This window comes from Bombyx mandarina, chromosome 05 (genome assembly GCF_030267445.1).
Source record: "Bombyx mandarina strain Sakado chromosome 05, ASM3026744v2".
NCBI lineage: Eukaryota > Metazoa > Arthropoda > Insecta > Lepidoptera > Bombycidae > Bombyx > Bombyx mandarina.
In genome coordinates, this window is record NC_143212.1 from 10,950,972 (window position 1) to 10,969,668 (window position 18,697).

The 18,697-nt window shown below is 37.9% G+C and overlaps 2 protein-coding genes across 3 annotated transcripts in view; both read right to left on the reverse strand.

Annotated features, from left to right (window-relative positions):
- Positions 1-114: 114 nt before the first annotated feature.
- Positions 115-8,489, reverse strand: Cyp4m9 (cytochrome P450 CYP4M9). Its single transcript, NM_001437152.1, is given in 9 exon segments — positions 115-281; positions 360-539; positions 672-840; positions 918-986; positions 1,063-1,460; positions 1,574-1,756; positions 3,172-3,262; positions 6,054-6,163; positions 8,339-8,489. Coding segments are annotated over 9 exon segments (1,518 nt in total).
- Positions 8,490-9,814: 1,325 nt separating this feature from the next.
- Positions 9,815-18,697, reverse strand: part of Cyp4m5 (cytochrome P450 monooxygenase Cyp4M5) — a 32,723-nt gene continuing 23,840 nt past the window's right edge. Inside the window, exons 3-10 of one of the 2 annotated variants that reach the window (XM_089727211.1) lie at positions 18,532-18,641; positions 17,590-17,680; positions 17,174-17,356; positions 15,809-16,200; positions 14,937-15,005; positions 14,006-14,174; positions 13,017-13,196; positions 9,815-10,467 (exon numbers count right to left, since the gene is read on the reverse strand). In XM_089727211.1, the coding sequence (XP_089583337.1) occupies positions 10,304-10,467; positions 13,017-13,196; positions 14,006-14,174; positions 14,937-15,005; positions 15,809-16,200; positions 17,174-17,356; positions 17,590-17,680; positions 18,532-18,633 (1,350 nt within the window). In that variant the 5' untranslated portion in view covers positions 18,634-18,641 and the 3' untranslated portion in view covers positions 9,815-10,303. 2 annotated transcript variants of the gene reach the window in all.

Here is an 18,697-nt window from a genome sequence, read left to right on the forward strand (position 1 = left end):
ATAAATACACTATATGGGAGTGCCAAAATATATTTGCCGGGAATGCTTAGTGTCTAGCTAATTTTAGATAGAACACAGAATATGAAAACGAAAACTTACAAAGCGCGGTTCGAGCTATACTTTATTTCTCTTCACAAATCTAACGTGAACCGGTTCCGTTGTCCTTAGAACTAGATCTATAACAAATTTAAGATCTTCAGGTTTGGTTATTGGATACAGATTGTAACGACGCAATACAGCAGACAGAAGAGACTTCATCTCGAGTATGGCAAATTTCTGACCTAGAAACAACATAATCGAAATTAATTTTATGGTAAGTTCTTTAATGTGTCGGCAGATGTGGCTACCGATATACATACCTATGCAATTTCTGGGTCCAGCGCTAAAAGGTATGTAAGCGTAAGGGTGTCGACCTTCGGTGTTATGTGGTAAGAAACGGTCCGGGTCAAACACAAGAGGATCTTTGAACAAATCCTCGCGGCGGTGTAAGTCAAATATTTGAATATGACAGTAGGTCCCGGCTGGTACGGTGTAACCATCTAGAAAAATATCAAATCTATATCTATATGAAAACAAGTAATCAATTCCTTTTGTATTAATACATTTTAAACCTAAAAGTAGTAACAAGGCTTACGCGAATGAAAAGAAAGGTATACATCAGTAATACGTACTGAGGTTGATTTCTTCGCTTAAAATACGGCCCATTGATGGTACCGGTGGATATAATCGTAAAGATTCTTTGATGCACCTTTCTAAATAGCGCATTTTAGATAGATCTTCTATGTCAGCGGCTCTCGTTGATTCACCGAAAATTTCATCCAATTCCTCAATTATTTTATCCTAAAAAAATAAATGGTTTGCTCATTACAAATGTATTAAATTAGTAATCTATATATGTATTTTCGAAGAGCACCTACTTGAACTGATCTGTGGTTTGCTATCAATATAATGCAATAAGTTAATCCGGTAGCAGTAGTGTCGTGACCCTGCAATAATAACAAGTAACACAGCAATCAAGTTGTTGTTTAATAATAAAACGATTCGTTTTAAAATATTACTTACTTCAAACATGAATGTGTCGATTTCTTCTTGAACGCCAATTTCGTCGATCAATCCATCTCGTTCTGCCTTTAGCAGGAGATCCAACATAGCTGTTTTTTTCTTATTAAAATAAATGGAATGTTCGTCAGCTTGTGTGTCTTTTTCATCGTCAAAATTATTACCTCCGTTCCGTCTTATGTATTGACGGCGATCTTTTATTACTTTTTTAGTGAAGCTATGAACTATGTTTAGGTGTTTATTTTGCTTTCCCAGTGTGAACAAGTTGTAAATGAAGTTGTTGTGGAGAGGTATTCTAGCTAGTCTGTGCACGAATTGATTTCCGAGCTCACATATAGCATTCTTATATGATCTTCCTGCTTCAGACGTTTCGCTACCAAGTTGTGTTCTCATTGCAGTTTCTGGAATTTAATTACAATTTCATTACTTGTTTTTTCTTAGATGTTTATTTAAAACGTAAAACTGATTTTTATTACTTTGTATTGAATTTAAATTTACAAAAATTAAATTATACCGCAAATTGAATGAAGTGTGTACTCTGAGATAGCAGGAACAACATTAATACTTTTGCCCTCAGTGTCCTTTAGATTCTCAGTAAAACGCTGACTATTTTCTTCCAGAATGACACAGAACTGCTTCAAAATGTTGAAATGAAAAGCTGGTGTCAGTATTTTTCTTCGTTTTTGCCATTTCGTACCTAAATATAATATATGTGCATATAATATCCGTTGTGTTATCAATGCATCTGGTCTCGTCTGGATAATATTATATAGCAAACACATAAAAAAAAATTAAAATATAAAATACATTTTTTTATTGCCTTTACAGGCAGACGAGCTTACGGCCCACCTGATGGTAAGCGGCTACCGTCGCTCATGGACGTCAGCAAAGCCAAGGGCAGAGCCAAGCCGCTGCCTGCCATTGAGTATTCTCCATAAGCCTTGAAGCCTTTGAAGAAGGACATGTCATAGCGCTCGGGAAACACTGTGGAGAAGAGTTCATTCCAAAGCCGGATGGTACGTGGAAGAAAAGATCTTTGGAAACGCAATGTCGATGAATGCAGCGGTTCCAGATAATACGGATGAACTCTAGTCCGGTGGCGGGAGGTGTGATGGTAAAAAGGAGATGAGGGATCATCTCGAATAATTCCTCGGAGCATTCCCGACGGAACATGCGGTTCAAAATACAGAGAGAACCGAAGTCCTACTGTAGATATATTGTGAATTACCGAGTCATTGATACCTTTTTCAGATGATTTAAAAGTAAAAATCTTTAGTCTTTGGTATTAAATAACCCGAATATGACTATGCTGAGACCTTAGAACTCATATCTCAAGGTGGGTGGCTGCATTTACGTTATAGATGTCTATGGGCTCCGGTAACCATTTAACACTAGGTGGGCTGTGAGCTCGTCCATCCATCTATAAATATATATATTGTAAGTAGCTCATTGGTGCTGCTTAGTGTTTTTGTCAGACCATGTAGGTCTCACACATTTTATGAAAGCGTTCAATTCTGTTTGGATTTAGACTCATAAATCTTCTTTGACTTTTGTGTTTCATTCAGCATCTTGTTCTACCACAATTACTTACGGCAAGAACACAAAGGTTATATATAGAGTTGGGAAGGAAAACAAAGGAAGATGAAACAACTATTGAAGGATGACAAGAAAGAGAAGTGGTAAGGCCGATGGTGCGGAACCGTATCTTTATTATTAAATGAACTATTATAATTAATATCCCCTGATCTCTGCAAAATTACTGACTTAGTACTGATACTTAGTATCTACTGCTCTGCATTATCGAATTACCTTTTTTTTTTTATTGCTTACATAGGTGGACGAGCTCACAGCCCACTTGGTGTTAAGTGGTTACTGGAGCCCATAGACACCTATAACGTAAATGCGTGACCCACCTTGAGATATAATTTCTAAGGTCTCAAGTATAGTTACAACGGCTGCCCCACCCTTCAAACCGAAACGCATTACTGCTTCATGGCAGAAATAGGCAGGGTGGTGGTACCTACCCGCGCGAACTCACAAGAGGTCCTACCACCAGTAAAAATATATATCGATATATATCGTTTAAATCGAATTACATGCTTAAAAAATCACCTGTACTCAAAAGTAATCCGTCTCGTAGCCAATCACTCAAAAAGTTGTACACGGGACTCTTTGTAATATGTTGTGTGCTTGAAATAATAGCCTATAAACAAAACCGTAATGTACCCTTTTTAAGGTGGATCAAGTCTACAAATATCTATGTACTCTTCTTTTCTTCATCAAATATATTCATATAACTATATAAAGATTTTAGAAACCATCATCGACTGTATAGTAATATTTTCAACATAGGTTCAACATAGGTATAGGGAATTGTTTAAGTTTGTTGGGAATCAGAGTATCAAGTTGGCAATGAACTTGTTAGTGCAGTTTGACATTTTTTGTATGTAATTATTATATACGCTAGAAACGTTACTAGTGTATATGTTACCGGAAATGTATGAAATTAAGGAATTGTATACAAATCCTAGGAAATGTATAAAATATTGTTTGAAAAACTATTTAATGCATAGATATCCTAGGAAATGTATAAATTTCCTCGGAATTGTATATAATTCCAGTATCGTATTAGGAAATGTATAAAGTAAATGCTTTCTGTAATAAAACACGTTGTTAATAATATTTTTTTAATATAACACTTATTGAGACAATCGGGTAACAGTCATACCGTAAAATAATAATAATATATTCATATTATCTTACTAATTAAAACTTCTAAAATCAACTATCTATAAACTTTTAACGTATCACAAAATCAACTTATATTTATTGTTATAAAATCAAATTTTCATTTGGCAAGTAATCAGTCTGATAATTAAATAATTATAAATGTCAAAGTATAAAAGTAAATCTTTATATTATATTACTTTGTCAGCCCATATAGCTATTTATTTTTGCAGGGTAAGCTCGAATGGCATTTGGAAGTAGATAATACTTTGTTTTTTAAAACACAGACATCTTGATGTAGCACAGTTTTTCTTGCAAAGGCACTTCTTAAATCCCTGGCCGGTTCCAGTGGATTGCAAGTTGGAACTGACCGTAGTGCAAGACTCGTCCCGCTGTCCCCGCGTACCCACCAATATCTTAAATGTTTTACATTTCCGATTGCTATTTAGGAAATGTGTAATGTGTAAGTATAATATAATTTATTTCACACATTTCCGTGCGATTTTAGGAATTACATACATTTCCTAGGAATTGTATACAATGACGGATTACATACATTTCCGTTAACATATATAATAATTGCATACAAAAAGTCTCTCCAAGCGTACGTACGCTTGCGGAGACTCCTCACCCCTAGATAGCGGCTTGATTATGCCCCTTGCTATTGCTAATGTCTATGCTGGTCATTGCTAATACTGTCACTAACTCCAGACCGCATCTGCCACCATGGGACAGTGGTTTCGGAAGTGGTGCATCGACACCAACCCCACGAAAAGCACAGCGGTACTCTTCAAAAGGGGTCGCCCTCCGAACACCACTTTGAGCATCCCACTCCCGACTAGGCGCGCCAACAGCTCCGCCTCCGCCATTCGCCCCATCACGATGTACGACCAACCCATACCGTGGGCCCCGAAGTTCAAATACTTAGGCGTCACCCTCGACAGAAGGATGACATTCCGCTCCCACTTAAAGACGGTACGCGACCGTACTGCCTTCATTTTAGGACGTCTCTACCCGATGATTTGCAGGCGAAGTAAATTTTCCCTTAGACGTAAGGTGACACTCTACAAATCTTGCATACGCCCCGTCATGACATATGCAAGTGTAGTGTTCGCTCACGCGGCCCGCACTACCTTCAAATCACTTCAAGTCATTCAATTCTGTTTTTGCAGGATAGCCGTCAGAGCTCCGTGGTTCGTCAGTGACGTCGACCTCATAACGACCTGGACTTAGAGTCCATCAGTAAGTATTTAGAGTCGGCATCGATGCGCCACTTCGATAAAGCAGCACGACACGAAAACCCTCTCATCGTGGCCGCCGGTAACTACATTTCCGATCCTGCGGACAGAATGAAAAGCAGTCGACGTCGCCCCGAACACGTTATTTCGGATCCTCCCGATCCACTAATGGTGCTTTTAGGTACCTCAAGCACATCGTTCTCGTCGAACCCGTCGCTTGCGACGAAGGGCTCGACGAGTAAATTAGCCCATAGACACAGCCCGGTTTCTCGCCGGATCTTCTCAGTGACTCGCGTTTCTGATCCGGTGGTAGTTCTGCGAAGCACGGCTCCTACTAGGGTTCGTGTTAGCAACGTCGTCAGATTTGAGCCCCGTGAGCTCACCTACTATTTAAGGTTACGCTGAAATAGCCTCTCAAGGCTCTCAGCTTAAGTAGGAAAAAAAAAAGCTGTCACTGCAAATGACCATAAGCGACGGTGATTATTTACCATCAGAACCGTACACTCGTCTGCCTGCAAAGCATTAAATAATTACTAAAGCCAAACTGATTAAAGTTTGGCTTAAGTAATGTATTGTTACGCGCTAGGGCTCGGGATAAATAAAAAGATTCTACCGAATTACAGGTTAACACCGTATTAGCACTTAGAACACTTAAAACACTCAACAAACACTTTAAAACTCTCAATTCGCTTCTTCCGCTTCGCTTCAAGTGATTCGTTCGCTGTTTCGCTCAGAGTAGTTCCGATTACTGACTGACTGCGTGCCATCACTGCAACGCTTTTGTAGCCGATACCACATGCCTAGAGTTAACGAGAATATTCCACACATTTTGAGTATTGTGTTTCCACTATCTGACAACAGATGGCGTTGTACTTCGCGAGCGTTCAATTACAATAGCCATATCAATTGATTATTTCTTGATAAACGATAATAATTGATGAATTCTTAAGCTATCTACATTCATAAGTTACATACATAGTAATTTGTAAATATGTAGGTGAATACAAGTACGTTTTGTAATATAAATACCTCAATTTCATCGGGTCCGTAAATATTTAAGGCTCCTATACCAAAAGACCAAAATCTATTTAAATTCGGCCATTGGGTTGCATATTTTCTTGTCAATGCGAATAATTCAGCTGAAAAAGATATAAGTATCGTAATGTAATGAATATTTTTAAACAGCTTTTTCTATGTTCAAATAACGGACAATTATAATGTGCTATAGGATTATCTGTGAACTACGTCACAATATTAAATTTCAATCTAAAATGTATTAGTATACGCTGTGAATTAAAAATCTCTTTTTTTAAACCGGCTTAAAAATTCTGTCAATGACTAACTACCCTTTAACCTCCCAACTAGTAATAACAAAATATGAAAAATTAAAAATTATTATATCGGTTTCCTGTTTCAGTTTTTGAAGTTCATATATTATTCGTATAACAGTAAGGAATCCCACTAATAAGTAAAGCTCGCTACTGTACAAATATAATTTTTTATCCTCCTCCTTGTTCGTATTCCTCAATGCTGAGGGTCGTGACTACCCTTCTGTATCAGTTTCTCGCACGATATTTCTTCATCTGTTCCTATCTCTAGCGGTATGGAGGGTGGTGTGAGCTCTGGAATCAAGAGCGGTGCGAATCTGATCAGACCAACGTACTGGGTTGCGACCACGAGGCCTTTTCCCATACACCTTACCGGTCACGATGAGCCTCTGGAGGTTGTTTACAAGTATCTTTTTTTTATTGCTTATATGCTTGGACGAGCTCACAGCCCACCTGGTTGTTAAGTGGTTACTGGAGCCCATAGACATCTACGACATAAATGCGCCACCCACCTTGAGATATTAGTTCTAAGGTCTCAAGTATAGTTACAACGGCTGCCCTCCCTTGAAACGGAAACGCATTTCTGCTTCACGGCAGAAATAGGCGGGGTGGTGGTACCTACCCGTGGGGACTCACAAGAGGTCCAATCACCAGTATTTACTGTCCACGCACGAGCTCCGAGGATTTTTAAGGAATTTTGACGTAATTAGCTAGTGTTGTAATTAGTCGATATTGCGCTATCGATACTAACACATCTTAAGCCTTCGTGCGAGTGTAAATTATAAAATAGTTTTATGAGAGTATTATGTACTTCAAATAAATAAATAAAAACAATTGATCACGTATGAATTTCATTTAATGAACTGATTTTTATTGAACAAAATGAACGTGAAATCTTATTAATTACTCTCGCAATCAGATTAATCAGTAGTTGAAGAATTTGATGTACTCTCCTCTTGATGTCACTCTCCTCACATACTTCAATAATAAATGATTCGACAACATCTGTTTGCACAAATAGCTATTTAATTTGATGAAAAAGGAATGGCGAGCACTAGCATAATAAACATGTCCTAGCATTAGAGGGATATTACTGGCAAAAGGATGACTTAATGGTCCTCCATTAAGTCATCCAGTGCTCGCCATTCCTTTTTCATCAAATTAAATAGCTATTTGTGCAAACAAAAAGACTTATAAGTGTAAGACTATTTATATTAGAAATCACACGTAATTAGCACTGCTATCGCAAAATTAAAAACAACGAGTCGGTAAGCGTACTCTCACGTTAAGGTCAACACTAGTACTGGGAGAGTGCGGGGTGTGAAGCGACGGTCGGGCGCGGTGCACGCCCGCCCGCTTCCTCAGCCCCCGAATCCTCGGAGCTCGCGCGCGGAGTATACGCAAATTATAATTTTGCGGGTTTGATTTTTATAACACGATGTTATTCCTTCACCGTAGAAGTCAATCGTGAACATTTGAGGAGTACGTATTTCATTAGAAAAATTGGTAACCGCCTGGGATTCGAACACCGTTGCATCGCTAGATACGAATGTACCGGACGTCTTATCCTTTAGACCGCGACGACTTCGACGACATACAGCACGAGAAACCGTTTTAAATCTACAGGAACTGCAATTAGAAACCCTTCGTCCCCCTCCGTATTCACCAGATCTTGCTCCAACGGATTACCACTTTTTTCGTGATTTGGACAATTTTCTACGTGATAAAAAGTTTACTTCCCAGGAGGCAGTACAAAATGCTTTCACGCAGTTTGTAGAGTCTAGATCATCAGAGTTCTATCGTAAAGGCATAAAATATGACCTTCCTACTAGATGGCAGCAATGTATAGATAATAATGGTAAACATTTTGATTAAATAAATATGTTAAATAAAAATAAAAAAAATAAAAATTTTCAGTATAAATCGGCAATTTCATATTTTAACCTCTAATATTTACGTACGAAATGCAGTACAGTTCAATCTTACCTGGTGACAAAATAACATCCAAGGCATTTCCAACGATGAAATAACCTCTTGGTCCCGGAATTCTTCTAAGTAATCTAGCTCTGTAGTTATAATTTAACAAGAAATGAATTGTAAGCAACAGAAGTAAAATAAGAATAAAGTACATCCACATTTTGAGTTAATTGGAATACAACAGAACGAAAAAAAGCACGAATCTAAATAATATAATTTAAAAGTCATTCGTAAGTAAGGTTTGTAACTAGACTGATTTTCAATAAGCCGATACTATTTATCATTTAATTCCATTACAATCATACTATTTATAGTTCATTATTGGTCGCTTGAACCCGCCAATACCAGTCGTTATCATTTAAAATGAAGGTGGACTTCGCTCAGACTTGAACAACAATAAATAGTAATCAAAGACAACCAATACAAATTGCGATATTAATTTCGTATGTGTTTACTGATTGTCGACGCTTTTCTACGTTTTACTTATTATTATTATACTATTATTATACGACGTGGACTTTGCGGCAGGTCGAGAGAAAGAAGATTGATGCTCTGGAGAGGTGGTGCTGGAGACGAATGCTTGGTATTTCATGGACGGAACTTCGCACCAATATCTCCATTCTTCGAGAACTCGGCATTAAGCAGCGTCTTTCGGAGCTCGTGTATGGACGCATACTATCATTTTTTGGACATGTCTCCCGTCGAGGAAATGACTCCATGGAGCGCCTTGTCGTTCAGGGCAAAGTAGAAGGCACCAGACCGCGTGGAAGGGTGCCCATGCGATGGACCGACCAGATCAAGTCGGCAGTTGGCGGCTGTTTGCATGAGTGCACCAGGCTCACCAAAAACCGGGAGGAGTGGCGATTGCTCGTGAGGAGCATAACATCTGCCCACAACAATGATGCCGGATGACGACCACGACCGCTCTGACAAGAGTGATACGACATACGAGATACGAGATTATTATACTATTATTATTATTTTTGTACGTAAATTACTTTTCCCCTAGTGGTCGAAATTCTATGATCATTCGATCGTTTATTTGTTATTTAGGTTTTATTGTGTTAAAAACAAAATTAACGCCTACAATTTTGTTTATTGATAACACCAAATCTCGCAAATACAAAATAAAAAATGTCATTTAACAAACGAAAAAAAGGTACTGAACTCTTTTGTCTTTGTCCCTTTAAATATATTTAGATCATTTAAGCATTGACATTCGGAAATTGATGGTATAGATACTCAACGCTAAAGCTTCCCTGATGTGCAAATAACAGCTGAAAAGCTTCATAGCAGTCGCAAGTGAGCCAGAAGCTATCCCTGGAGTACCGCCAACAAATCTAAGAAATAAAGTTTCAATCCTTCGACCAAAACAGTATTGTTAGTAGAAATTTTATTGGATGAAAATGCCCTTGTGTTTGTAAGATACTTATGCAGATGTTTAAATAAATAAAATAAGGGGATTTTTAGAAATAATGTTCGGTATTACTGAAACAAAAAGTATAATGTATTTATTCAGCGTTTATACAATTAAATATTATAGATAAAACTGATTTTATAACGATAAAAGTACATAATATAAAGAAAATTAGATGTTTAGTTCACATAAAAAAGATGAAAACATTCAGGCCGTTTTGAAATACATAATAAATGTGTATGTGTAATTAATAAACACAAAAAACACACAACACAATATTGCACTAGCACATATTATGTACATAATGCATAAATATTCATTTAATATATAATATTACATTTTTACTAGTCTTAGAAACTCAATTGTGGATGCTGCGTAAATTAAGTGAATATATTTTCTTTAAAATTTAAATTTGTTACGTCTAAATATGTAACAATACACATATTTACTGATGCTTGGTCCTGTTTTTTTTTTATTTTATTATTTCCGGCGTTAACAGTTTTCTTGGACACAATTTAATCGAGTCGTAAATATATTCTCTTGAGCTTAAGTTAAATTTATTTGGTCCTTTTATTAAATGTAATCTCAACCGGGCCAGAGTTCCTCAGTATGATGTCGGCAATAAGTTCAATTTCTGAAGGACGCGTTACCGGCACAAGTTCATATTTTCGCAGTACTTCAGCAACGGCAGATTTCATTTCTATCATGGCGAATTTCTGACCTGAAGATAACAAAAATAGATAGATCGCTTTCAAGAGTCTATTTTAAATAGGTTTTCAACAGGGTAAGTCTCAACATTAGTTTTGTTGTGTTTTTTTACTCTACAGGCAGACGAAGCTTACGGGCCATCTTATGATATATATTTTTTTTAGTCAGTAGGAAATCGCCGGACTTCCGCCCTCCACTGGGGATGGAGGGCGAGGCATGTCAGAGTCGAACTGACTAAAACCTCCTGTCGCTCAACAACCCACGTGCGAACCTCGCATGAGGCAGAACTAATGAAAAGGCAAAGAGGGGAAAGTGAAATGTTTAGTGCGAAGCACATCTCTCCCATCGCCCTCCCCCTCGGGACGCCGGACCAGTGGTCTTCGGCGCCACGACCACCAGCCCTCTCGGTCGGCAGGCTATCCGAAGCCCGCCTAGATGGCGGAGGTTAGAGTGAGTTATCCTACGGAATACCCCGCTGGGCCAGAACCAGCGTGGGTCGAAGATAGCCAGCCTTCCACCACCCGGATGCTCTTGCGTAAAACACGTGCAGAGCAGCTTGCACGTCGTCTTCTTAGGTCGCTGGTCCCCAGACCGACATGTGAGGTGGACCCGAAGCACTTAGAGGGCCAGGGCTTGGTTGAAATCCACCTCCCTGGCCCCGCTCGACGTCGGCGGGCTTGTGCGGCTCTCACGCGCACCGCCGCCTCCTTCTGCGAGATGGTGCACTCGCAGAAGTCGAGCATCGCCTTCCACGACTCGTCGCCGCCGAGCATCGATATCACAACACTCGGCAACGACAAGTTTTTCCTATTTTTGCGAGGAGGTCACGGCGCCACCCCTCCCATGCGAGGCAGACGACGAGCGTATGCTCCGCCGTGTCCAAGTCGCGCCATCTTATGATACTAGGCTGCACTAAAGGTATCGGGAATGGAATATTTCCACTGTTCCTGTCATATTAAAATCTTTTTAATTGAAAACTCCTTGGTTTTAAAAATCGAATACCATTTATTTATTTAAAAAAAGATTCTCGGTCTTGTCACGAGGTTTTGTCAAACTTGTTTAGTCGTTGAGAAAATGGAATTGACTCGAGAAAATTCAAGAGCGATGATTTATTATGACTTTCGAAGTGGTTTAACACAAAAACAGTGCGTTGACCGGATGATTTCTGCATTTGGTGATGAAGCCCCATCCAAAACCACAATTTATCGCTGGTTTGCTGAGTTTCAACGTGGACGTGTCAAGCTCAGTGATGATCCCCGTCAAGGTCGTCCAAAAACTGCAGTCACCCAAGAAAACGTTGATGCTGTGCGTAAGCTGATTGAGGAAGATCGACATGTGACATACCGCGAAATTCAGGCAACTTTAGACATTGGCATGAGTCAAATACAAATAATCTTGCATGAACAATTAGGTGTAAAAAAGTTGTTTTCCCGATGGATACCGCATTCGCTCTGTGAAGAGCAAAAAGCGGCTCGCGTTACTTGGTGCGTCAGAACTCTCGAAAGATTCCACGCAGGATCCTCAAATGCTGTATACAACATTGTATCAGGTGACGAATCCTGGATATACGCGTACGAACCCGAAACAAAAAACCAGTCACGAGTTTGGGTGTTCGAAAATGAGTTAAAGCCAACAAAAATTGTTCGTTCACGGAGTGTTGCAAAAAAAATGGTGGCCACGTTTGTCTCCAAAACCGGCCATGTTACGACTATTCCTCTTTAGGGACAAAGAACGGTTAATACAGAATGGTATGCTAGCATTTGTTTGCCACAGGTCGTTTCTGAACTCCGTAAAGAGAACTGCAACCGCCGCATCATCCTCCATCACGACAATGCGAGTTCTCACACCGCGCACAGAACAAAAGAGTTTTTAGAGCAAGAAAACATAGAATTATTAGACCATCCGCCGTACAGCCCCGACCTAAGCCCTAATGATTTCTATACTTTCCCTAAAATAAAGAATAAATTGCGTGGACAGAGATTTTCATCACCTGAAGAAGCTGTGGACGCCTACAAAACGGCCATTTTGGAGACCCCAACTTCCGAATGGAATGGTTGCTTCAATGATTGGTTTCATCGTATGGAAAAATGTGTAAAATTTCGCGGAGAATACTTCGAAAAGCAATAAATACATTTTTAAATAGTAATGTTGTGTCACTTCGTTAATTCCCGAAATTTTCAGTGTCGCCCTCGTACCGTTTGCGGATATCGGCACAGCAAATGACAGAACCAAACTGCCGCCTACCGCAAAATTACTATGCACTCAGGTAATTCTTCAATATTACAAAACAAACCGTTTTCAAATTTAGAAATTTTCAAATCCAGCTCGTTTTGAACGAATAGATACTCGTACGGTATATTAAAAAGTATCAATTCAATGCGTATTAGGTATTACAAAATAAACATTTTATCATTATTATTATACGTATTGTTTTGTATCTTCCAACCTAAATATAGCATTAACAAGGAAAACACAGACAAGTGGCGTGGGAACGGCTATAAAAAAAAAATAGGCTTATTTTGAAAGCCAAAAACATTAAATACAATGGTTATTACATATTACCAATGCAATTTCTCGGTCCAGCACTGAATGGTATGTATGCGTACGGATGTCGTCCTTTGCTGTTTTCTTGAGAGAACCGATCTGGATCGTAGACTAGTGGATCTTCGTATATGTCGGCGCGTCGATGCAGGTCGAAGATGTGAATGTGGCAGAACGAACCGGCGGGTATTTCATAGTTACCTGCATTATGTTTTATTATTATTATAAAATAACAAGTTTTTTTTTTTGTATTGGTAATTAAAGAGCCCACGTGCTGTCTGGAGTTGAATGGTTCTCGAACTCCAATAACATCACAAAGAGAATGCCGCCAATTATATAAATGTAGGTACCTTTTAGACATGAGTTTGAATTTTCATTTGAATTGAACAGCTATCCTTACCCTTCGAACCAGAATGCATCACTGTTTCGAGGGAAAAGGTGACTGTAAGCACAAACAAGAAGACAGGCACGTACATACGCAAAACTAATTTTCAAGTTTGATTTTTATTGCTTTGTATTATTTCATTCTGGTAATCGACCGTGAAAACCTCTTCGGTAAGTACGAATTTGAAAAAAAAAAAAACTGCCGTCGCGATTCGAACCCCGTTATAAAATCTGGATACGATTACATTGAGCGTCTTATTCCTTAGACCACGGCGACTTTATTAATATGTTTATGATTTTTTTTCCTACCTAAGCTGATAGCATTGAGAGGCTATATCAGCGGAACCTTAACTAGTAGGTGAGCTCACGGGGCTCAAACCTGACGACGTTGCCAACACGAACCCTAGCAAGAGCCGTGCTTCGCAGAATCTACCACCGGATCGGAAACGCGACCCACTGAGAAGATCCGACGAGAAACTCAGTGGGCTGTGTCTGAGAGTTAATTTACTCGTCGAGCCCTTCGTCGCAAGCGACGGGTTCGACGAGAACGGTGACCGGTGCTTGAGGTACCTAAAAGCACCGTTAGTGGATCGTGTTTATGAATATTTATTAACATGTATACATACTTAAAACAACAGGCTCGTTTAAGCTACGGCTAATAAAATGTACAGGTGGATATAGTCTTAAAGACTCCTTAATGCAACATTCTAAGTACTTCATCTTGGACAAGTCCTCCAAGTTCGCGCGTCGAGTTGAATCTCCCATAATATCATTTATTTCTTCCACAATCTTATCCTGTAATAATAAAATTTGTCAATAGTAGGTAATTTGATTTTATTTATATTCACAGAAATGCGAATTTACAATAATAAATTTAATGATTAATTGACATCGAGTCTTTAATTAGAAACGGTGAAGTGTAATCACAAATGTAGTGATTTAGATTACTTTGATATGTCTGACATAATTATTATATAATTTACTTACATAATTATTATATAATTTACTTATAAGATTTACTTACTGGTCGTAGGACCTCTTATGAGTCCGCGCAGGTAGGTACCACCGCCCTGCCTATTTCTGCAGTGAAGCAGTAATGCGTTTCGGTTTGAAGGGTGGGGCAGCCGTTGTAACTATACTGAGACCTTAGAACTTATATCTCAAGGTGGGTGGCGCATTTACATCGTAGATTTCTATGGGCTCTAGTAACCACTTAACCAGGTGGGCTGTGAGCTCGTCCACCCATCTAAGCAATAAAAAATAAAAACATTACTACTCACTTACAACGGTTATGAATTATTAATTATTGTAATAATAATACTAAAATTATTAATTACATTCAGTCAAAAAAATATAGGAAATTATTTGTTTATAGTTCCAAACTTAACTTTTTTTTGTCGAGTTGCATCTGATGTTTAGATCACAGCATACAGAACTGTTTTTCGCTATATCAAATTTAGTATCAATTTCATAATAACTAAAACATCGAATAAATAACTTGCAGATTAAAACACTATAATCTTATTATTAAAATTAGAAATGTTACAAAATACGTACCTGAACTGCTCTGTGATTGGCGAGTAGCATAAAACAAAATGTCAATCCAGACGCAGTGGTATCGTGGCCCTGAAATAATCAAAGTAATTATAATTTTTTGTAATGTCCTTTGAAGTTTGTTCTCTGTTGTCATCTATATATTAATACGTGAAGCAAAAACTTTGTATCCCTTTTTACGAAAATTGCGGGGACGGAGGAGTATGAAATTTCCCACACTTATAGAGAATATACAGGATGAGTGCAGAATTTTAATATTTTCTTAAATTATGCATAAAAAATACATTAAATCAATTTAAAAAAAACGTTACACACACTACCATGTATTTGACACAGACACACACGCATGCTTAATATTTGTTTATTGTCAAACTTTCGTTATTCCTTAAAGTCTGTGGTCAAATTGACAATAGATTAATATTGTTTGTCTTTATTGATATTTGTCTAAAGTGTAGTCTTGGTGAAATCTCGAAGTATAATAGTATTTGACAATAGAATCATAATAATGTACAAACTTATAATTCCAATTAATTATAGTCGAATTTCGACTACCAAGTGACCACTAGTTCAGATTATTCGATGTATTCTTAGTCATGTAATCATGTGTTTACGAATGAATTCCTCGATGCATCAACAACATCTTGTAATAAGAATTAAACCCGATAAAAACAAGGTGATTGGCATGTTTACAGTCTCGTAAGGAGTAACTATAAATTTCTATTACAATTGCGAAGCTATCACGGCTTCCGATTTAAAAGCTTTGCAACGATTGTACCTATGATCTCTGGTAATTGCTTTGCACCAGATGGTTGCAATTAGGCCAATAAATGAAAATATTTATGCGAATATTTGCGTAATGACATAACGATTCTAACTTCGAACATAAAAGTGTCCACTTCTTCCTGTATTCCGTGATCGTCGATCTCTCCGTCTTTTTGCGCAGCTATCAGTAAATCCAGCATGGCAGTTTTTCTCCTCTTTTTGTATATGTAAAGGTCATCATCGTTGACGTCCTCGCCGAATTTAACACCATTTTGTTCAACGTAAATTTTCCTTTCTTTTATAACGGTAGAAGTAAATCCGTGGAGTGACTTTAAAGGTTTTTTCATTTTTCTCCATAAAGATGTTAAATAGAAGATAATGTCAAAATATAAATAAACCCTAGTAAATCTTTGAAAGAAGTACGGTCCGAGCTCATATATGGCGTCCTTGTATGCCTTCCACGCATCTTCTGTTTTGTCGCTTAGTTGAGTGCCCATTGAGGTCTCTGGGAAAAGAATGTAATAGAAAATACATAACATTTTATATTTACGTTTCCATCTGACACTCATAGACAAGATAGGTTCCATTGATTTTCATGATAACCCATAAATTTTACAGGTTTATTTTGTTTATTTGTTTCTATTGCAAGCGTTAGAAGAGAACTGAATGTACAAAATATACGGTCACTGCGTAGACTGCATTTCAAGAGCATGTCAATGAGTAAAGCATTCCAGTTAAAAACAAACAAATACATATTATGTGTTTCACATTTAGCGACTAGAAGCTACAGTTTTCTCATTTTATGTATGCCGGAAACATATAATTGAGAATTCAAATTCAAATCCAAAATAATTTATTTCAACTTAGATGTCAGCATAACACACTTGTTGAATGTCAAAATATAAATAACAATGTTAAGTCTACCACCGGTTCCAAAAAAGGCCACAGTCCTGATAAGAACCGGCGAAACAAACTCAGCGGGCAGAAAAACCTGTACACCCAAACCTCGAATACCTAATTTCCTTAACAAAAATACCAACCGGAATTCTAACTTGGTCTCCGTGGTGCAGCAGTTATTGTCCCTAAGCACATATTGTACATGCTTCAATGTACAACTTCAATAAATGTCTTTGAGTTGAATAAATGCCATCGAAAATAATATGTGAATCAACAGAAAACAACTACTACTGGATAGATTGACTTGCTGAAATCATTTATTCCTAATACGTAAAATAGGGAATGTTATGCAATAGACAAACTGTTTTTATACGAACTAAAATACACGCTCCCAGGTCGTTATTTCTCTAAAATAGCAATTGCGTAACGATTATGGACGGCCTTGGGTCATAATAACTAATACTGATTGTACTGAACGATGAGTACATTTTCGATAAACGATACCTAATGAAGCATTATTAAAATGCCTAATTTTATATTGACGAGTAAATTTTTTTGAATGCGATCAATAATAAACTAACCACAAATGGAATTCAGTGTATACTCTGATACTACAGGTACTATGTCTATAGGTTTTCCGATGCATTTCTCCAATGATTCCACCAAACGTTGAGAGTTTTCTTCAATTATGACACTGAACTGTCGCAAGATATTGAAGTGGAAAGCGGGCGTAAGGATTTTTCTTCTTTGCTGCCATTTTTCTCCTGGAAATTGAGACATTTTTTTTTTTAATCATAGTTGATAACAGTGTTTCGATAAGCACTATGAACATTAGGGTATGTTATTAAAAAAAAAATTTAATATAAGATCGTCGATTACGTCACCTCTAATTGGAAACCAGTAACCGAATTATATATATTCTTTATGTATTCGATACTCACCAATCGTTGTCTTAATCAGACGAATGAGTTAACAATGTATGTATGTAACAATTTACCTTTACTTATTAGCAATCCATCCCCAAGCCACGGCTTCAAAAATTTATATACAGAACTCTTTTCGTTGTGTTTTGTGGTCGAAACTATCACCTATAAAAAAGAAACCGAGAAACATTCAAATTGACACGTGCGTTGGTTCACTCTAAATAATTCATAGACTAAAAAACTAAGCGCCTGGCGCGAAACACTGATAACATTTACACGAATTACTTTCACGATTAAAGAATAACATCGTGTCAAAAACATCAAACCTGCAATAGTTGTAACTATCGTTGTATCGTTGGGAAATAACTAGTGGGATGTACAATACGGCCATTGGCTCCGCCTTAAATGGTGGATCAACCTTACATGGTGGTGAAAACTCGTAACAAGCGACATGAAGCCACGCGACGTGACGCGATACACGGCAATTTATCACAAATTTGCCCACTGACTTTCTCGCCGGATCTTCTCAGTGGGTCGCCTATCCGAGTCGGTGGCAAATTCTGCGAAGCACTGCCCTAGCTAGGGCTAGCGTTAGCAACATCAGTTAAGAGCCCCGTGAACTTACCTACTCGTTCTGCGAATCTAGTATAACCCCTTGAGGTTACTAGTAGATTGTTGTAACTATATAGTAGATTGTTGTAACTATACTGTGATCTTAGAACTTATATCTCAAGGTGGGTGGCGCATTTACGTTGTAGATGTCTATGGGCTCCAGTAACCACTTAACACCAGGTGCTCTGTGAGCTCGTCCATCCATCTAAACAATAAAAAAAAAGGTAAGAAAAAAAAACGAAGACTCCGTGAGCCAACAAATAGCACATCTACCCATTTAGAACAAACAAAGTTAACACTGAACTTTTAAAGTAACCTTGTCACGTCTCACATTTTGCGATAGATATGTCTTATACGTTTTAAAAATAAATTCTTAAACATAACAACTGATTGTGTATACCTACCTCTACGTCATCCGGATTGAATATATTTATAACGGACAAAGGAAACGCCCAAATCCTATATATTCCATCCCAGCGACTTGCGAATTTCCTGCCCAGTTTCATTAACTCAACTGCGAATAAAATGTAAAGATATATTACAAATTAATTATATACTATATGCTTGTGT